This window comes from Malurus melanocephalus, unplaced genomic scaffold (genome assembly GCF_030028575.1).
Source record: "Malurus melanocephalus ecotype Western Australia unplaced genomic scaffold, MMel_1.1 scaffold_18, whole genome shotgun sequence".
Classification (NCBI taxonomy): Eukaryota; Metazoa; Chordata; class Aves; order Passeriformes; family Maluridae; genus Malurus; species Malurus melanocephalus.
Window position 1 is genome coordinate 3,947,453 of NW_026623250.1, and position 22,384 is coordinate 3,969,836.

At 36.3% G+C, this 22,384-nt stretch overlaps 1 protein-coding gene across 1 annotated transcript in view; it reads right to left on the bottom strand.

Annotated features, from left to right (window-relative positions):
- Positions 1–195: 195 nt before the first annotated feature.
- The window catches only part of IL31RA (interleukin 31 receptor A), a 36,507-nt gene continuing 14,318 nt past the window's right edge, over positions 196–22,384 (bottom strand). The window contains exons 3-16 of the mRNA XM_057389680.1: positions 21,815–22,108; positions 20,273–20,393; positions 18,698–18,867; positions 17,390–17,541; positions 14,743–14,908; positions 14,055–14,137; positions 13,344–13,560; positions 11,938–12,120; positions 9,097–9,198; positions 7,540–7,686; positions 5,479–5,619; positions 4,168–4,261; positions 2,540–2,618; positions 196–1,704 (exon numbers count right to left, since the gene is read on the bottom strand). Coding sequence (XP_057245663.1) covers positions 1,105–1,704; positions 2,540–2,618; positions 4,168–4,261; positions 5,479–5,619; positions 7,540–7,686; positions 9,097–9,198; positions 11,938–12,120; positions 13,344–13,560; positions 14,055–14,137; positions 14,743–14,908; positions 17,390–17,541; positions 18,698–18,867; positions 20,273–20,393; positions 21,815–22,108 — 2,549 coding nt within the window. The 3' untranslated portion in view covers positions 196–1,104. The remainder of the gene's footprint in view (positions 1,705–2,539; positions 2,619–4,167; positions 4,262–5,478; positions 5,620–7,539; positions 7,687–9,096; positions 9,199–11,937; positions 12,121–13,343; positions 13,561–14,054; positions 14,138–14,742; positions 14,909–17,389; positions 17,542–18,697; positions 18,868–20,272; positions 20,394–21,814; positions 22,109–22,384) is intronic.

The window sequence follows — 22,384 nt, forward strand, 5'->3', positions numbered from 1 at the left end:
TACTGCTTATTGTTTATTTTTAAAATGGAAACTACAACTGGATTTTATGATTTATCAAAATCATAAAACAAATTACAAAAGTTACAGCTTTCATGTAGAAATACCTAATCTTACATCAGTTAACAGAGAATATCTGGGGAGATTTCATAGATTTAGTGTTTTTTCATTAGCTCCCTGAAAAATAACTTTCTAATGCAGTGCTTCTTCCAATAAAAGACCACCTACTTAGTTTTTTTTTTTCAGTTCAAAACATTAAAAACACAACTGGGAAACACAGTTCTAAACTGAAACAAATTCGAAGCAAAGGAACAAGAAGGTAAAATAATCCTTCAATAAGTAGTTTTAAAAAGCAGGAAACAAACAGGAGAGACAAAAGCAGCACAAAATGTTGAGGATGATGAAAAACGCGAGAAAGGAAAGGAAGTAACACAGCCAGCACAACACATATTTTCAAAAATGCAGACAACAAATATACTCTCATTAAARACAGAAGAAACTATAAGCAAACCACTAATTCAAGAGTCGGGATACAAAAAAACAGCTACTGAAATCTACAAAATTTGTAAAACAGGAGGAACATGATCTATAACACCAGATAAAAAACAATGAAGGGAAATAAGCACAGGAAAGCAGTTCTGCTTCATGTAACTGAAGGAAGGATTTGGCAGGTTCCAACCATGTTCAAGACTGACCATGTTTCCCCAGCAGAGCTGAGTTTTGGGAACTAGTTGTCTAGGGCGAAATAAATGAGATGCTTGCACTGCTCTATGCTCCTGCAGCAAATACCAGGTTGTTTTTGCAGACTGATACAGGAGAACTAAGGGAAAATAATAAAAGCTATTTTTTTTTCCTCACTACTGTCATATCTGATAAAAAAAAAAATAAAAAAAGAAAACCCAAATCAACAAAAAACAAACACCCACACTGAAAGTGAACTCTGACAAGTATTAACACAGTGCAAAAAAATACTTCACAGCTATTCAAAAGAAGAGGGTGTTCCCATCCAAAGTAACTGRGATCAATCAGATTAGAACATATGAATGCCTGTAAGTGGCAGTGCCAAGGGTATCTCACAGGAGGATTTTATAACAGAGGTCTCTCATACTATTGAGCTTTGGCCAGCCTGAACATGTCCAGTGTTACATAGGATTGTCCTGGCGCATTTGGTTGACAAGGAGGTAAGACATTTGAYTGGCTTTTGTGTTCATCCATACTGTGCTCTGGCAAGCTCTCAGAAACAAGAAATTCCCTTGTTTTAACAGAATTTTTCAGGTATGGATTGMACAGTGCTTCTTCACTGACATCTTCCAGCTTTAAAACTTCTTCATCACCATTTTCTTCATTTTTAATTGGATTCTGTTGGGATCCACACAAAACATTTGGCAKCATTTCTATGGGTTGGGCTTCCTTCACTGGTATCAAAGCTCTGTGCATTTGACTTCTGATAAATTGATCAGTAATTACATAAGACATGGATGGTGAAAAACTTTCAGCAACTTCATTTTCTTCATTATTCAGTATCTTTTCATCTCCATTAGTTATGCTTTTTTTGTCAATATCAGTACATACAGAAACATGGTTTTCATAGTTTATTAGTAGTGATCCTTCTGGACTTTCGTCAGGAAAACAATGTTCCAAAACATTTATGTCTTCAAAGTCCRTAGTTTTAGTCTCAGATGACAGTCTCTTCAGAAATGAATTATTCTGTGAGTACAAAGAGATAAATTAGAGAGTTATAAAGGGATAGATAATGTATTAGGGTTTTTCAAAATAAATGATTGTCATTGGACTATCCCTGCTAGACTTGTAATTTTATTAGTGCACTAATTAAGAGTTCATTTGCTTTTCAGATGGGATGCAGTTACATGGGAATGAGTACTAAAAATGACAATGTTATTCTGTCCATTTGCTAAACACTTTCCTATTAGGTTTTCTGTGCTTAGTGAAATAACAAGTTTCAGTGAAGGCTCAGAATCAGGTTTGGATTGTGTCCATATTTTCTAGTCTAACCAGACATTTTTRAGGAAAAAAGTTTAAATCCCATTCCCCACAGATTACACTTTCTATGTAAACCTGATCAACTCCACTCCATTCAAATAAACACCAAAACTTGAACAAGGAATAAATATTCAACAAATAAAAAGAACGAAATGTTAAAACAATCATATACCAAATCTTACTGCATGTTGCAATACATTTTTGTGGAGAAGGGAGCAGGTATGCAGATGTGGAAACCTGATTTAATAGACTCAACCTGTGCAAATTTAATTTACTTAATTAAATAAAACACATCCACCAGCCACTTTGTCACTTCAAATCATTATGTCTCAATATCCTATAAGAATTAGATGAACGTACTTTATGAAGATGCATCTTCTCTATTGCTTTGGAATACCAGAAAGAGCATTTTATAGCACTTAAAAAGAAGAATGGAACACAATATGGGGGTTTTTTATAGTTCATAAAATGACTGCCATAAAAGGGTTTCTTTTCTCTCCATTTGAAACCCTTCTTTAATGCATAAAATTGTAACTATTACCATAGATGAAGGAAAAGGCCATTCCACTGCAAGACTCTCTTCAGGATTTGGAATATCAGGCCAGCAAACCTTTTTAAACCTATCATCAAGAATGAAATTTTAGTCAAATTATGTAATAAATAGATTATTAAAAATAAAATTAACAAATCACCAGAAAGTACAGCTACTACTAAAGCATCAAACTTCCACAAAGGAAGTATTTTCTATATTAACACAATGCTTTTCAGTAAAATTATTTTCCCATACATAGATTTTATCATAAAATAGCTCAACAAGATCTCCTGGGTTACAGAGACATTGCAGAAAAACTACTAATTCTCAAAAGCCATATTGTATTGTATTCAATTCTATTCTATTCTACTATGTTTTATATTATGCATCATTATATTGTATTACTTGATTAAACAGTATATGAAATAAAAGCATGCCAAAATAAGACTCTATACAAATTCTATTATGATCATGTTTGAGGGTGTTTCTTCAGTGAAAAGCCACCTCAGGTGAAGTTTGTTCAAGGAAAATGTCCCTGGCACTGCACCACATTAGAGCTACACTGAATTTCTAAGTTAACAGCAGATAAACTGTGCTCACTCACTGAATCACACACTGACACTGGGTACAGAGATAAAGGAATAAAATCCAGGCTTAGCTTCACTTCCCACATGGCAATTTGATCTACACAGGAACACAAACATTCAACTCTATCTCAAAGTATTCTCCAGAATAAAAACATGGTTTCTTGCTGTTGTAAAAATTCAGACTACACGACACACATGAAGATGTAAAAGGGATGGAAATTAAACTCATTGCTTCAGCTGTCATTATTACCTGATGCTTCACTTGACAACAATATTGTTTTTAATAGCTTAGAATGCCCAAAATTTAGGTTTTTAACCCTCTCATCAGCCAAACAACCCAGTCACTTTTTGTGTGAAAGAAAAGCATATTTTATAACCTTAAAAAAACCCCTCACAGTCATCTTTAGGATGTTACTGGATCCCTATGCTCAGAGAAAGCAACTTAAAATCTGTCAGGGTACGTCTGTACAGGGTACAGCAGAGGAAAAGATTATGAACCATGCTATGGATCCACACTCAAGGATCAAGCATCCAAATGTTTTCACACAATGAAATTTCTAGGTTTTTTCAYTACTCCTTTGCAGCTCAAGGGAGGCAGCACAAACTAACATATTATTATTGGTAAGATAAGCAGCAGGGGCTCTGTGAAATATGTCCTTATGGTGTCCTAGCATATTAAAAGTGTCTAGAAAACTTYTATTTCTTGTCATTATTAATCTTTTAGAAACTGACTTGAAGTTTGTCCCCCTCCCTTGGAACTGCAAATGGCATGTAGCATTTTAAATAAAATTATGTAGTTGATATGTAAATCTGCTTCTCTATTTTGTTTTAATTTATTAAACTTTCTAAAATTAATATATATTTTTGGACTATAGCACATAAACTGCAGTTAAAACCTGTACACTTATTTATTTGTTACTTCAGTGGTTTTCTATTTTGACATTGGCTTTGAACACAACAAAAGCATTTATAAAATATTTTAAAAGTCCTGTTTTACAAGTTAATTTTAACTGGTTGCATTCRCTTTCAGACAGCAGAAAATGTACTCACGCATGTTTTTTCAAAACGCACGTTATCCAAAGGCCTATCAGACACAACACGCTTATCCCAACAGGTATAGCAATAAAAAAGACATCTTCTTTATCTTTAGACAAAAACAAACAAACAAACAAACAAAAAACAAAACACCAATCAGTCCACAGGTGTTTGTCATTTCTTCAGGGATTCCCTTAAGACAGCTAATTTTTAACATCCAAATCACTTAATAAGCACAATTCTAAAAAGCTCTGGCAAAACTACCCAGAATTTCTCAGAAGRGTGTATGATATGCATTGTATGATGAGTCAGAAGATGAGTATTTTGAATCCAACAAGCCACAGTTACTGASCCAGAAAACCAAGTCTGAGATTTTCCAGGATGTCTTAAAAACAGATTTTTTTTGCATTTTAAAAATTCCTTTATTTAACAGAAACACACAGTAATTTAGATTGGAGGGGATATCTGTAGATCACTTTGTGCAATTTTAAAATTAGATCAGGCTGTTTTAGATCATACCATGACACCCTTTGAGAGCAACCTAGGATAAAGACTCTACCACCTCTTTGGTCACCTGTTATTTTACACTCACCTAAATCTGCCCATCAGTGCCACTTCTACCAGTCACAACAAGATAAATAGCAAATTAAGTGCAGGAGACAGATTTAAAATTTTAAAAAAAACACAGTGACTGAAACACTGCATGCATTTCTGAGCTAGCTTCCAAGTACCAGAGTACCAGAGGCATTTAGGAATGTACAGAGAACATTCTTTCAGAAGCTAAAATGAGAAAATGTCTGAATTTCTCATCTGCTGCCATTATACCAAGCTCCTTGTCAAATCTGGCCATAACAAATAGTGAGAAATGGGAAAAGGTATTTCCTTACACACACACTGGCCACAACCTCTGCACTCACTTAGCACTTAAGCTCATATAGCAGAATAAGTGCAACACAATGTGTGGTTATTCTAAATCTATTGTAAATCTCTCAGATAGAAGTCTACTTTCTAATGAGCTGTCAGGCATCCCATCCCATAACTGGTAGCATACACACTGCTGCTTCCACAAACAACCATAGTACTCCACAGCTTTACTTACAAGACAATAAAGATTTTTGGGGTTGACTCCTAATTCTGAGCTTTTTATTAGTCTGGGAGATAGTCCATGAAATTAAGTTAAATTCAACTAGTGTTGCCAATTGTTCCGTGTTTTGTTCAATGCTACTTAAAAAGCAGCTCACAAATGTCTAAACAACAACATMCAGTATTTCTTACTCCCAAAGCCATTTTTTAAAATAGTAATAACTAACCTGGATTATTACTCACCCAATTTCAAAGTCTTGAAGGTTTTTCGCTCTCCAATGGTTCCACCAGCTTTATTGCTTGCCATTATATAGACAGTATATTGTGTATTAGCCTGTAAGGACTTCAGTCTGTATTGCAGAATGTCAGAGTTCACTGTTTCATCTTTTTAGAAGATTTATGTCAGTAAACATACAAAAGTAACATTATATGAGGGAACTGTGCATTTATTTAGCAACTTTTACAATAATARATCACGAACTATTTTAAAGATAACTTCAAATACAAAGAAATCTTACCAGTAGTTTTACAAAGAAAACCTAAATTACTAGGCAATGTTTACCAATGGTAATTAAAAGTTTGAGGCAAATCCCAGTATCATTATGAATTTGCTTTTAAAAATAAATACAAATATTTTTGCTAATATTAAATATATGTGAATTATTATCTCCTGCAGTTTATCACTGAAAACTGTTCTTTGAGAACTTCTTTTCTTCAAAATAGTTGGCTCAGAAATTAAGAGCTTCAGATAGTTTCTGTAGCTTGTGAAATTCAGCCWTATTTCTAGTATATGCAGTTAGACATTGATCATCCAAAAGAATGCCATCTATCAGCATTTTATTGGATACCACTCCAATAAAGTCAAAGGAAAGACAAAATCAACAGGAATTTCTTTCCAACTTTCAAAATTATTTTATGAATAGAACCCAGTGTTTCCAATACATTATCCAATACTGAAATTAGTATAATGTGCTTAATCTTTAAATTTTTTTAAGCAGGGCAYGTATCCTATTACCCTGTGTCTACTAACACTACCAAACACATTTTCATGTTAGAAATGAAAACCACTAAAACATTTTCTGGTGCATAAATCAAAGTCAGCACATGTCATCAGTCAGTTCTGTCAAGAAATACCCAGGAAATAGTTATGCTGCAATACGSCCCAAGTTAAAATAAACTGAGTTTCTTGTAAGTCAGGGGTGGGAAACTGAAGTTCTATCGTAAAAAGGCCATCAGTGAGGTCACCTTGGCACAAACCCCACATTCTATTCTTGTCAAGAAGACATGATATTAGAGAAGCCTCAAAAAACATCAGTACAGCATGTTTTGACATTTAGCTCCCTTGAGCTAGTATTTTACAACTAATTTTCTAAAGCAAATAATCTGAAGCCCTGAAAAGGACACAGCCTGCTTTACAAGTACTATGGMGAAATACTGCTCTGGGATATGAGGCTCCAGGTCTCACAGATGACCCCTGACTGCACAAAGCAGTCAGTATTAAATTACTCAGAAACCATTATGGTAGGACTGAATCTGACAGAAATAATTAGCTTTCTCTTTCACATTTGAAAATCATCAGGAATACTCTTGCCTGGCTCTGAACTGAATATCCATAAGAAACAGGCATCACAAGATTTTTATGTTTGCAAACTTTGCAAAAGAGATTGTGCTCCATGCTTGCTAACAATGATGTACAAAAAAGGGAGGAACAAAACAAATTCTGAAATACCGAATGATCCAACAGCATTCTTCGTAAAATACACAGGAAGAAAAGTTTAGGTCACCCAAACACTTGCCATACAAGCTTCTGCTGAGATTTAAACTAAAAAGTTTTTAACAGATAGCATTACAGATTGTATGGACACCATTCCTGAGGTAGAGATTAGGAATATGCTCAAATTGATGCTATCAGACTCCAGACCAGAAAAGCAATAAAGCGCAGAAAACCAAACACATCTGAAGACACTGACCTAAAAACTACATCCAAAGAAACTATTCTTGGCAGCTTATTTTATTGTTATTCCCTGATTTGCTCTTAATATAAAATTGTGTAAAAACATTTTAACAGAAAATTTCCACTATACTTTTCTAGAAGTTGCTTCCAAGGACAAGTATGAAAATTTATAAATTCACTGAACCCTCATGATCTCTGAATTTATACTGAATCTGTGATTCTCCAATATATTTCAGCTCCTCTACTCCTGTCATGACTTTTTCCATTAATTTCRAAGTTGTGTCATGATAGAAGAGAGATTGAGAATTTCATAACCCCGTTGAGAGCATTACTGTTTAATGTATACTTACTCAATTCTCCTTCATCTTCAGGTTTATAAAATATTGTATAGTTAGTGATAAATCCATTTCTTTTATCCTTTGGAATCTCATTCCACTTTATTGTAACTTCATTTTTCCCCAGAATGCTTGTATCAGCCACAGGTCCTTCTGCTGGCTCTACAGAGAAGAATTATGAAATAGCAAAAATAGTAAAACAGTCCATGTACCACAATGTGATCCACCTCTGTTACTTCACACGTATCACTAATATTAGGGCAAACACATGCATGAGAAAATCTGACATAATCCTTAACTTTCCTCACCCTTGTTAATTCCTTGTGGGAATTCTTTCAATGAAATTTCACCTCATCTATTCTGGCATTTGCATTATTCTAGGTGTTACTGTAGCCAAATACCTTGAGATCATGAAAAGGCTGTACTGTCATAACATCAGAGATCAAGAAGAAAAATATCATTATGCATTCACGGGAGGACTCAGGTGCAGGGCCACTGCCTGTGCAGGAGGTCTGTGGGATTCAAGTGGCATCTCCAGCACCCCCAGTGTCCATCACAATAAACAAAGTTTAGTGTCCATCACACTAAAAAAGCCTTTCTACTTACACAATACCACCTCACATGCATTGCTCATAACTATGAAAAAAAGGTTGTCTGTGTTTCAGTTTTAAAACAAATAGCTTCCTTCCCATKCTCTAACAACCTTGAGTGCTGTCAYAGCTACCTACCACCAGGAAAGCACTCAAAGCACAGTTCTAACTGTGCTAGTAATTATAACTCAAACATAAAACACTCCATTGCTTCCTCCCTGTAATTAATGCTTTTCAGTGGTGCATTTTACTATGTGTGCGTGCACATTTGCGTAGACCTATTTATGCACACACACAAATCAACATTCCCACATGGACACTTAAAATTACATTCTTACAGCTGGCTGTATACATCATTGAATTCACATTAAACTTCTATAAATGAAGAAGCTTTACCCCTTTCCTCACAAAACACTACTTCATCCACAGTTTCTATCCAATTATAAACATCATGTCTTCTTACCATTTTTACATGCAAGACTGCAAAAATTATATTAATTATGAAATTTAACAAAAAAATAAGCTTTTTAAACCACTAGTTTTATTTTTGAGTAGAATTTCCTCATGTATTAAGACTGAAAAATGTATTCAAGCATTAAAATCAAGCATAATTATATAGCTAAATGATCATACTTATACATCTAAGTGTAACATTGAAGACACARCTAGTTTAAAAAATGTTCATGATTGGAACTATACTCTTTCCAAATGCTTTGTATACAATATGTAAACTTCACAAAAAATCAGCTTAAATCTCACTGATTTAAGCTGCAATGAACCTATATCACAAGATTAATATTTTCTTATAGACCAATTTTGTTGCTGAACAGAACAGAAATCAGGAGCCCTGAAACCTGACATTTTTTCCATCACCTTCATCTCTCTTTCAAATAATGGTAGTATGAAACCACTTAAAGATAATACATCCTGAGAAACAGACTACAMCACATCTTTCACAACAGAATTACTTTAAAATACATACCTTTTTCTTGAGCATATATTTGTGCATAAGATGGAGCTGCTACTTTATTTCCATAAAGAGGATAYACTGAGATGTTATAGCATATAAATGGTTTAAAGTTTTCTGCAAAGGAAAGAATATTTACATACAATCTCTATGTGGCATTAATACAATAAAAGTAGACTAAATCACAAGGGAATTCTAAATATACTGTTACTAATTATTTTCTTCAACTCTAGCAAGCACAATATGTAACTTTATATTTGAATGCTCATTTCTGCCTATAGCATATTTTTTTCATAGCAGTATTCATAAGAGCACATGGTTTCTGACTCATTTTTCACTAGAAATACTTGGAATGGGTAATTACAATTCAACTTCATACAACTTCTCAATTTGAATTCACTTACTCATCACGAAACAAGTCACTGTTTTGGAGGGAGCCTCTATTTTCAAACAACCAGTATTAAATTACACCTAATGGTAGTATTTTTAATTTCCCATATCTTCATGCTTACACTCTGCAGGACACTGTTTTGTCTCATGCATCAAATGGATTAAAAAGCAGTGTAGCTCTTTACACTTATAACCTGAGGGAATGGCAAGCAGGGGAGGTTTATGTTGGATATCAGGAAAAGGTTCTTCACCCAGAGSRYGGTTGGGCACTGGAACAATTCCCCAAGAGAGYGGTCACAGCACCAACCTGACAGAGCTCAAGAAGGGTTTGGACAATGTTGGCAGGACATGGTATGCTTTTTGCAGTATCCTGTGTAGTGCCAGGAGTTGGACCTCACTCATCCTTCTGGACCACTTACAACTCAGAATATTCTATTATTCTATTATTCTATTATTTCTACATGGATGTCCAGTTATGCCAACTGCAGCTCTGATTCTAACCAGCCTGGCTCAAGGGTACAGTGGTCCCAAGTGAGATCTCTGCAGTAGAATTTCAGGTTTCAAGACACAGCTCAAGCTTCTGGTAATGAAGCTGTGAACTCTGAACAATCCAGCAACCAAGTAATCAACAGGGTGCACTCACTACTTCCAACAACTCCCATTAACTCTGAGAGGATATACAGCTTTACATCCTTTGGAATGAAAAAGCTTTCCTAGATCATTCCTCTCAAGCTCTGCAGTTTACTCAGCAAGAACAATGGCTATCAACAGGTCCCTGGATTATTTCAGCTTTCTGCTGCTCTTTCAGTCCCTCACACCTATTGCAAAGCAGCAGGAGTTATGATGGCCATTACATATACATTACCCCACCTGGTTTTACCTAGGATAGAGCTAATCTTCTACCCAGTGGCTGGTACRGGGATGTGRTTTGGATTTGTGCTGAGCACAGTGTTGACAACACAGTGTTGACAATTTTWGTTATTGCTGAGCAGAGCTCACACAGAGCCAAGGCCTTTGCTGCATCTCGTACTGCCAGGCTGGGCTGGGGGMTGGGAGTGCCTGGGAGGGTAGGAGGAGRCACAGCCAGGACAGGTGACCCCAACTGACCACARGGATATTCCAGACCATGTGACATCATGCTCAATGTTTAAAGTGGGGGGAAAGGAAGGGGGCATGTTTGGAGTGTTTAAGTCACTATCACATGTGATGAGGCCAGGCTGTCTTGGAGACAGCTGAACACCTGCCTGCCCATGGGGAGCAGTGAATTCATCCCTTGTTTTCTTTTGCTTGMATGCACAGCTTTTGCTTTCCCTATTAAACTGTACCCCAGTCCATGAATTCTGTATCTCTTACCCTGCTGATTTTCTCTCTGCTCTCACTGGCAGGGCAGTGATCAAGTGGCTGCCTGGGCTTGGCTGCTGGCTGGGGTTTAACCACACCAGTCCTTCTTGGGGAGCCAGGCAGGAGTCAAAYCACTGAGACCATAACAGATTTGTTTGGTATTTACCAGACTGAACTCACAGCTGTCAATTGCTGTTCAGCCAGTGATGAGCAGGCTCCTGTGCTTGCTGTGGGGCTCACTTGCTTGACTGGATATTAGAGCCTAGTGCTAGTTAGTGGCCAATTTTTGTTTTTGCTGCTTGCTGTCCTGCTGCACTGCTTAACATCTTACTGATTTGTGCCTGAGAACATTCTGATAACAGCCATGGGGCTGGCAGGTGGCCAGGGCAGTGCTGCTGTACTGGACAGGCTGGAACCCTAGTGTGAGCTTGAGTAAAAGGGACCATGATGTGTGAATGAGTCCACAATGGAGAATCCACGTGCAGCCTGTGGAGGACCCCACACTGGAGCAGGTGGATGTCTCAATGACAATGTGACCTCCCAGGRGAACCACRSTGGAGCAGTTYGTGAACAGCTGCAGCCTTGGGAAGAGGACCCATGCTGGAGGAGCTCCCTGAGGTCTCCTGTGGGTGGGAACCCACACCAGAACAGTAAAGATTCCTTTGCAGCCTCTGSGGAAGATCATGGTGAAGCAAGCTGTCCCCTTGCAACCCATGGAGAACTGTGATGCTCTCACTCTCTCTAAAACACATGAAGCAGCATGACCTTTTCCCTTATTTAAACTGTATTTTTTAGTTCTAGATTTCTCTACTAGAAGAGCATGCATCAGTCACAGGCCTCCCTATTGGCATAAGGTCAAGCAACAGAACTGTTTTAACACAAAAGCTGTAGCTGACTCTTATGCGGGAAGCAAAAATTACCTCACATAGTGCATGAAAATATGAAAGACTAAAAAATGCTATTACACTGCACMCAGAGATATCATTAAACATGTAATAATAGTCTTATGTTCATAATGGTGTGAGGAAACCGGCATGAGTTCATCCCTGTTTGTTCTTTCCAATCTACCTATGAATGCATGTACATCTGTACATTGTTGCAGCTGTAACTGATATATAAACATACTTTTGTTATTTTGCCATTTTGTAGAATTCCATACATATTGCCATGATCTACCAAAAGGGTCCATCTCCGATTCCTCATACCACTCAACCACATATTTGATTGCTTCTCGTTCAGAAGTCATCCATTCCACAACCACTTCTTCATTTGTTGTAGTGGCCATCAGTCTTYCAATTATCTGAGAGGCTAAAAATTTAACAAGAAATAAGAGCAATTCTATCTTCATAAAAACTTGAAAAACACACATAGAATTCAACAATCAGTCTCTCTTTTAGACTCCAAAATTTGCAGTATGTAAAATTTTATAAACCAAGTTACTACAAATTTTGCAGGTACCTCATAAGCAAATTTTGATTGAGGTAACAAAGGCAATAGGAGAACAGTAAAGCAAGCCAGCAAGATCATGAATGACAGAGAAGCAATTATCAGCCTCCAGGATAAGGGTAATGAAAGTCTGAGTGAAAACCCAGTCTGGCAAAGCAGAGGCAAAAAGAACCTGAATGAAGCAGAGAAAAAAGAAGAGAGATATCTGGTGGGGGGAAAGCATGTCACAGCATGGAAAAATCAGAAACACCTATATGGTGGGGTACAAAAGTGGATAGGAGGTAGTCAGCAACCTCTAGGACAAAATTACATCACATTTACAGGTCCTGTCTTCTGATTAGAAATGGAATTTAATTGAGCAGTTCCAGGGGGAAAATTGTACTTGTATCATGAACAACTGATACAGGAGTGATTCAAGCGTGTCAAACACAACCCCTCTGACAGATCATGGCAGACAACAGGATGCTGCAATAGAACGCTCCGCACAATATGAGAATTAAACATAAGAGACAAAGAGCAGCTCTTGTGCTGGAGCAGAGCAGCTTCCTAACCCTGGCAGTGGGTGGGATGGGTACTCTGGGAATGTATGGGAAATGAGAAAAAAGGCTTCTCTCTCTGCTTCCACTAACACAACTTACAGAYTTCTATTTATCCTATCTCTGCTCTGAATTACATCATTAAATACTCTGCAATAATGTCATGTGGTAACCAATTTTATGAGCTAACAAAGTGATGCAAAAGAATTGGGCAGCACTCCATAGAGTTGTTTGGAAGTTGTAAAGTTAGAAAAAAAAACTAAACCAACTAAAAAAAAAACTCCTCAGAAAGTAATACAATAGAAATTTGGTAAAACATCACAAAGTATTCATATGTTAACAACTGTATCTCAAAACAAARCCCCAACAATAATTGTCTACAATAGAAACAGGATACATGACAGCAAAATATGACCAGATATACATAGATATATATGACAGAAGACCTTAGCACAATTTTGCTTCCATCATGTAAGAACTTACACAGATGTCACTCAAACTACTTTTTCATTAATGAGAAAAATAAAACATYACATTGAAAAATCTCACTTTTTTCATCAGTGGATGGAATCCTCAAAATAGCTTCAGGAGACTCTCCAGCAGAGTTATAGGCAGTGACAGATATTATATGTGCCTCTTCATTTAAAAGTAAAGTGATTTTCTTTTCAGTAGAGTTGCTTGTCCTTTTAAGTGTAGCATTGTTTTCAGGAAAATATTGTATTTTGTAGCCTTGAACTCTCCCAGGAGGTGGAAAGCTTCTTAGTGGCTATTAAAAAATATGCAGTAGTAAGTGTTTCACAGCATTATTTGCAAAAGCAAGGTATTTTCTTTTCTACTATATTTAGAAAAGCAAGGTATTTTCTTCAGGCCCATCCTCAGGATAGCCAGTCACAACAATTTCCTTGACAGAGYTCAGAAGTCAAATACTGAGGAGCCTTTGGACACTTTACAAGAAGATTCAAATTAATTTAAATATAGCTTTGGTAAAATGGGTTATTTAAATGCAGTTGCAAGGACTTGCAATGAGATTTTCCARTGATCTGAACAGAATTAAATGCTCCCTTTCCACACAAATTACAAAATTTCATTCAGCTACCACTCAGTAAACAAAAGCCTTTTGAATTCTAATTTAGTTCAGTCAGTAGTTTTTTCTGAAAATAGCAAATGCCTCTGGCAGTTTTATGTCCTACAACTTTAAAATACTTRAACACATCAGCTACAAGATACCAACATGATTATCAATTCACAGAAAGYATGTACCTTCCACATAAGATGTACAGATCTATTTCTAGATGAGTGTGAAGGTTCAATTACTCTCCACAAATCCACTTTCCCTGAAGGAGCTATTTAAAGACACAAAAAAAAAATAACTTGCAATTTGTTGCTATATGAAAAAGATATTCTATTACGGAGAAAACAATCAAAAGGTTTCAAACACAAAGTCTAAGAGAAAGTTTCTGTTTTCTCTTCTGTATTGCTCTTTTTTYCCCCAGTTAGGTACTTCTCTCTTTCCATAATTTTCCTGCTGCTCACTTTTATTTGTTAAGTGCTAGCATTTCCTAAAAGAAGTTTTCTAGTCTTGTTTTATAACTGGCATTTTGRTTTCTCTACTTATAATTAATTTCATTGAACATACATGCTGCATTGCTTGTCTCACTTGAAATTGTTAAATCTCCATCTATATTCTTAATTTTCCCTCTCTTCACTGTCTATTTACTCATCTATTTTCTTCCTTGGCCCTTTTCAAATCACTTTTCAAATCTCCACTGCTTGCTCTTGTCTTTCAATTTTCCTCTTCTATCTTTAAACAAAATACAAACAACAGAAATATAAGCAACAGAATTCCAAATTCAATAGACTGATAATATGCTGAAACACAGTTTTTCCATATTAAATCCTAATTCCTCAAATTATAACAGAAGGAAACTTTTACAGGTAGGTAGTTTACCTTTTTCTTCTGTGCTTCCTTTTTTCTCTCCACTCCATGCACTCCAAAATATTGACTCAATATTGATACACCGAACGGCAACAGAATAGTCTGTGGAATCCCACAGACCCGTGAGATTACAAGATGATGTATTCTGTTTAGAATTCAGTGAGACATTGACAAATTCCTGAAAATAGACACATGAACAAAAATGATTTGTTGTAAAACTGCATGTAGATATGTGGCTTGTTTTCTTAAAAATACCCCAAAAKATGAAGGTTTTGTGTATTCCACCTCACTCCTCTGAAACTCAGGTTGTTTTGTACTTGATTTTCCCATGTACCACTTTTGTTCTTCCTGTAAAACTCCAGTGTTTTAAAAACTTGATGCCAACCCAGGTCTGTGATGACTGACATGAGCTTGAGCAGCRTGCAGCTCACACGTGAACCTAGAGCAGCTGCGCTGGCACAGGAGGTGCTGGAGCAWTGTAGTTCCCACTGGTGGGAAGCAACTGATCATTGCTAAAGCCATTTCTGCAATAATGTCCCACAACAGCATCCTAGGGGAAGCAGTGAAACCCCACAGTTTGTGAGTCAGCCAGCTTCTTGTTTCCTTTCTTTTCTGAGTTACAAGACCTTCTAGCTCTTAGCCATACAGCAGCATGGCTGTGGGCTGTCCCAAAGTTTATCAGCAGAGCATTTTAAAATGGAAAGGCAAATGAAGAGACTAAAAATTCTGGTAGCAAGAGGGAAAAAAAGGAAGATGAAGCCTGTAAGCAGTGGAGGAAGACAGGAGTATGAGAAACAAATGATGTGGTAACTTTTCAGGAAAGTAATGACAATGTGAGTCATTTCTTTGTCTTAAAAGGAACCTCACTCCAACAGTCACAGGGCTAAAACACAGTGAAGAAATTCTTGGCTTCCACCTTCCAATGAAAAGTGAATCAGTCTAAAGCAATACAAAATGCAAACACCCACTTATATAAGCACCATAATAGAAAGTGCAGTGCCTAATAAAGTGAAGATTTTAGTCWGTTCTGATCTTAAGAAACTCATTATCAAAAAATACCTGCTTCTCTGAGAATGAATTCAGGGCTTTCCAAACCACTGTAGGTGACAGACTGCAACAAACCTACAACTAAAAGGTCTCCAAAACCATTATCAATCTCCAGCAGAATTTGACACAGAATTGGAGACACCTCCTACTAGTTTAGTTACACAAATTTTAGTTACTTTGCCAAAAAGCTGTTACCAATATTGTATCATAATTAAAAACTTAGTATATGTAAGAATGAAAACAAATCACCTGTTTTTCACTTGGTAAAAACAACTCACATCAAACTATTTAGACTGCTTTGGTTGCATGACTTTAAAGGCCAAGAAGATWCTTGTCATTTCCTCAAATATTTCTTAATTAGGTTTTCTGGGGGTTGGTTTGGGGTATTCTTTTTGCATGTATGTGCTGACAGAAAAACAGTTCCTATGTCTATACTAATCATGGCTATCCACTGTTTTTTCTGGAATATCTGAAGGAAAATGCAGGTGTGATTGGAGGAAGCAAATGTATATAGACTGTATTTGATAGCAAAAAAGAGGGCAGGTGATTTCTAATGCAGGTGCTGAAAAATTGATACAATACACAATAAATATGTAGCCTTCCAAGGATATGAAGACTTTCAACATTTCAAAAGGATCTCACAGCAGGTAAGGGTCACAAGGACACCAGWGCCTTGACTCCAAAAGGATAAACATCTCAAACAGATCTCTTAAACAATTATTAGTTCCATTTTTAATATCCTAGTTGTACCTCAGCCATCCTGCCCATCCAGTCACCCTGAATACTATATCCTGAATATTATATCCTGAATCCAAAGACTGATATGTCATATCTACAGTAATGATGCCTGAGAATGGAGAGGGATGCTAGTTAGAAACATGCCTGGTATTAGAGACTTCTTCAAAGCTCTGAAGACTACCTTGATGAATTTTTCTCTCCCAAAATTATATAGGAGGTGCATAAAATAGTAAGATCAAGGCAGACATCTCAGTTCAATGAACTTTAAAAAGCAATCCAAGAAACTTGGCCAATTCTTTAATTTGGAAGAAGAAACAGTAAAACTACAAATCCCTTCCATACTGAGCAGCATAGGAATAGATCATCTGAAATATGCAAATACTGTTGGTTTTTTTTTCCAACAATTCCATCAGAAAGACAAACTCAGAAAAATAACTTCCCTTATTTTCCACTTTGCAAAATTCGCATTTTCATTCACTTTAAAACAAATGTAACATTATTCCATCTTAATCAGATTCAGGTATTGTGGTTATGAGTAAGTGCTGTTTTCAACACCAGAATGCAAGGGAAAAATAAAATATTTTTACTGACTGCCTGTGTAATCCTTTTGCCTAAGGTCATCCTTCAAGCTTCCACAAAATAATACTGAGAAGTATAGTATATACCACAACAGATATTGGCCAAAAGAAAGAGGACAATTAACCCTAGAAAACACAATGTTCTTAAGAACATGTACCTCAATAACATTCCAAAATAACAAGGTTATAATCATTATTTCAAACAACTTGTTGCTCTTTTTCTACTTCAACTATTACAACATTAAGAAGTTAGTCATAAAGAAACTGGCATTCAGAAGAAAAATGATGTAACTTACTGTAAAGTTTGAATACAAGTTTCTGTATCGAACCTGGCAAATTAAAGGCTGTGAAGGGATAATCTTCTTAGGCATCTGCCAGGTTACTGTAAGTAACTGCTTTATTCCAGGGATCTTTTTAACTGAAATTATTTCAGGAGGGGCAAATTTCTCTAGAATGAAGAAACAAAAGCATTAAGAGAGGGAAATGTTTCTATAAAAGTACAGAATTTGCCTGTCCATGCATGCCATGAGGTTAAATCCTTATCCCAGTAACACACATCCTATCAGAGTATTCATGTGATGGCTTATTTTGTAGACTTAATTCTACATATGGRACATTATCTGTAAGAGAAATTGCATACATAACTAATTTAATTAGCAGGGACTTTGGACAACATGGTCTAGGGGAAGGTGCCCTTGCCCACCCAAGCCTGTCCATGATTCTGCTCACAAACCTGCTCTCAACAGATGTGCAGATGTCTTTCATTTGTATCAGCAMTGAAAAATACTACCCAGAGACAACAGCAGGGAAAACAAATGAAGGAGAGCTGTGATGCCAAAGGCAAGACTGAACTGCAGATGAAGAAAGAATTCAGCTGAAAGGGATCTGAGAGGGAGAGAAATGTAAAGGACATGATGGAAAAAGGATGGGCTAGCAATGCAAAAAGACACAACTGGCATAGAGCATGTGGAGAGTAAGGAGGAGTCACAGCAGGACTGAACACAGGAATAAAGGATACCCCTGATGACTAGTGCTGCAGCAAAAAGTAGTCAGGTAWAATGGTTATTGATTAACTACAGCACCAAAATGAACAGAGAAAAAGCACAGGCCAGAGGGAGAAGAGGTAGACAAAACATTATTACTGCTCCTTGGTGCAATCATTATTGCACATAGGACAGGTGGGTTTTTTAACATTCCAAACCAGAAAGTAGAATAGCAGAGTAAATGATGGGTGGCCCTTGAGAAATTAAAATACCGTAATTCATTTACAGCCAAGTGTTGCACTGATATTTAGTACTGCTAGAAATATTAAAGTACAGTCTGAGTACCAATTAGGTTGACAAAAACTTTTAATATATGGCCTTTACTTGCCCATAGTTAAAACCTTAGTAATTTATAACCGATACATTAGATATTACCTTAAAAATAAATAGTTGCAATTAGATGTTTCACAGCATGCAAACAATCCCCTGACATTTTTTACCACCTCGCAGTAAGACCAAGAAACTGCTGAAAATTACTGCTGTAACACCAACCAGTGTGAAGAATTTTACGTTAAAAAATTAACTACTTACTATTAACTACATTAACTATTTTTTAATTACCTATTTTACTCAAAGATATAGGAGTACAGTCTGTTAAGGATTCACCCAAAACATTCTTAGCTTGCACCTGAAAACAAAATTTACTACTATAGGGATTATTATCTGGATGAAAAAATGAACAGGACTCCGTTGTACTGTTGCATGAGCTGCCTGTATCTGAAGAATTTATCCTAAAAAAGAGAAAAATAAAAGTAGTTAGAAACTAAAGGATTTTCTTAGAATAATTCAAACAGATTGTTAGGTTATTACTTATGTATCTTTGAGGTTGCAAGACTTTTACCAGACAACATCTTTAGATTACATGTTTGTGCAAACGAACACTCTTCTAATTTCCCTTCCCAGCACTTTTGTAGTCACATGCTAAACTCAGTWAGGGAGATAGCTGGATTAAAACTGGCTAAAAACAGTGTTGCAATCCAATTCACTCTGTGGTTGATAAAAAAGCTTGTGTTTATACAAACAGGAATAATGTTAAAACTACTTTCAATAGCTCATCTAGCTTGTGGCTTCACAAACTCAGCTAAGTTATAAAATACAGAAACACCAGAAAGAGTAAGGAAATGCCACATTAAAAAGGTGGAAGCCTAAAAAGTCAAAGCTAAAATGGAGATAAAGCTAAAGAGGTTTTCATACCCTATTATTTAAATTAAAAAGATAGCATACACTAATACAATATGAATTCAGAGTTTGAATTCCTTCCCGGTCTCAAGAATAACTTTAGGCATTTTAGAAATCTCTTCATGAAACAATATTACCTGGAGTCTTGGTCAAACAGAAAAAGAGCACTATTAGAAGCAGCACTATGAAGCACAGATTGACAAGTGTCTGGAGGAAATTGTGCTATGACTTTCAAAATCCTATCTGAGATCTGCCCTGGAACAACACCAATATCATCATTTTCCCAGTAATTTATGAAAAAGYAAACTCGTAACCAATGTTTAAAATCTAACAGAAATTGAAAGAACCAGGTATCTGTGCTTCTATACTGAAAAGCATGAGACCACATAATTTGTATTTGTAAACAGAAATCCCCAAGCAATGGAAAAGGACAACTCTGAATTCTTTCACTGAAACCTCATGACTCCTTATGACCAGGTTAAACACTACTGGAGTCAAGCAGAATACTGCAGCAAAGCAGTGGCTTCATGAAATTTATATGGGGAATTTTTTAAGCAAATGAGGAAGCAATCATTTTTACCATCCAAAATGAGGATACTTCATTGCATAGAATGTTTCTGGGAAACTCTTCCACAGAATGCCTCCCTTCCTCATTTGTGCCTATGGTCACTAAGCTTTCAATCTAATTAGTAATGTTACTTCAAGGGAACAAGTGAATTTCAGCTCTAATGCAAATATTTCTCTACTGAATATTGGGTTGAGAATGTTCATGTCCTTTGTACAACATACTAAAAAGGTATCAGGCTGAATTAATCAATTMAATTTACTGAGAAATGCCAAGATTCCAATCTGCATAATGTTTCCAAGTTTTCTTTGAACAGAAGTCAGGATGAGTGAGGAAAAGATCTGGTTGTCACACCCCAGCAACGCAGTTCCCAGTACACCTCTTGAACTTACAGTTTCCGGTAAAGAGTATAGTATCTTGTAAAACTTGTTTCTCTTCCTCCGTTCCAGGTACAAGTAAGGTTATCATCAAAGAAAAAAATGCAGGAAATATTTTTTGGYATGTCTGGACGAACTACAACGACAAAGGTTTAAAAAAAAAACACCCAGTACTTTCACGTACACATGATTTTGTTMATCAAAAAGCAGATTCTGGCAAACATCATTCAGTGTCTTCATAGCACTTCATTTTCTCATTCCTCACTGCCCTCAGAACGCTTCATAAAATCAAAATCAAAACCACTCTTTCTTACCCTGGGCAGACAGCAAGATTTTCTCCAGCTACTTCTCAGAAATACTTTACGAAGTGTGCCTAAAGGCAGTAACTCTYTAACTATCTTATATCAAACCACCGCCTACACTGTCCTGAACATCTAAGTTTACACACATYCTGCCTCCCTCCCGCAACAAACCTGTAGTTTAAGGTCAGTCCAGAAAGTAAGAGGTAAACAAAGAAACCACAAATGCTCAAAAAAGGGCGTTCTCTGACAGATAAAATTCCTTTTGGTTCTCTCACAGAATATCTAATGGTTTACCCTTTGAGGAACCCAAATCTGAGAAACCTRCACAACCTCAAGAGTGCAGAAGACACTGGGAAACAGGTCTATATGACCTTGAAGAGATCACTAATTYTGGACTCCCTTTATCTCAGAATCAAGATAGCACAAAGGAAACAATCTTCTGCCATCTCATAGTCTGAAGTCATCAATAAAAATGTAACACACTGAAAGACTTTTTTGTTTACAGCCCAATTTCTTCACTGGTTAGAAAAAAAATGAAGTAGAAAGGAAGAGAACTGTTCCCAGTGAAATAATCCGGTTGAAAAASCCCTCTTTTCAAAACAGTATTTTTCTGTCCTACCTAACAGAATTCTCAAAAGATGTTTCTTTTATCAACAAGCTTACAGCACGTTAAACTTTGCAGACAAGCAAGACCTTTTGCTGGATTTTGTTCTACAGATGTCTTGCTTTTATTGCTGCATTATTAGAATAGGACCCCTAGGCATATGTTAGTATAATCTGGACTTCATCTATTCAATAAACTGGAGAATTCATATGCATATTTTAACATTCTCCATAAGAGATTGTAATTGTAATTTCTTTAGAAGAGAGGATTAGAGAGGAAATCCTCTCTGGAGAAAGCTAAAGCTGGCTAGGCTAGAAAGAAGATATAACCAAAGGGACACACGCAGCACCTTTGGAACTMAACAGAAAATTTCAGCTGGGCAAGAGTCAGGGTCAGAGAGGTTACAGACCTGGATCAGTAAGGCATGCTGGTAATTTCACTATTTATTTCAGAAATACACATATACATATATTTATATATGTATGTATGTAGGTATATATGTGTGTATATACATGTGTGTGTATATATATCTACATACTTGAATACAAATGTTTTAAAAAGGCACAACCAAAACTAGCTGTTTTAAAAGTAACATTATTACAGTAAGTTATTAAAACATGCCAAGATTATTTTTTCTGCCTTTCTACTTACAGCCAGATTTAACTTCTGTGYGAACCAAAAGTTGTTCCCTGTCCAAGTACTTCATGAAACATTTCAGGTAAGCTGTGCTGTAAGTGAAATTATGGATGGTTACACTAGATACAGTCTCATTCACAATGGTACAGTTTTCTGGAGCAATCAATTCATCATTCAATTTCCAGATGATGTGGCTTGCATTTCTCTGAGGTATGTAGCTCTTTCCAAGAACACAGAATAGTTTCAGGGAGGATCCTCTTTCAATTGTAGGAGATGAAGGAAAAATGTCAGCATCTCCAGAGTTTTYATCTAAAARCAAAATCAAAGACATCACATAGCCWAWTYCCTCTTAAAATACTAGTGGAAAAATGGTAAGTTGTTGTCCACAGATGATTTAATTAATTTTTTCATAGGGAGTTTAAATAAAATGCCCACTTAGTCATTCAAATCAGGCATTGCTGTTTGAAACTTCAGTTCACATTACTGGATTACAACAGGTATTACACTAGAGTGACGTTTGTGTAACTTTAGAGAAACAATGAGGAAATTTCAAATCAGATAGTTTTTCAATAGCCCTATATGAAG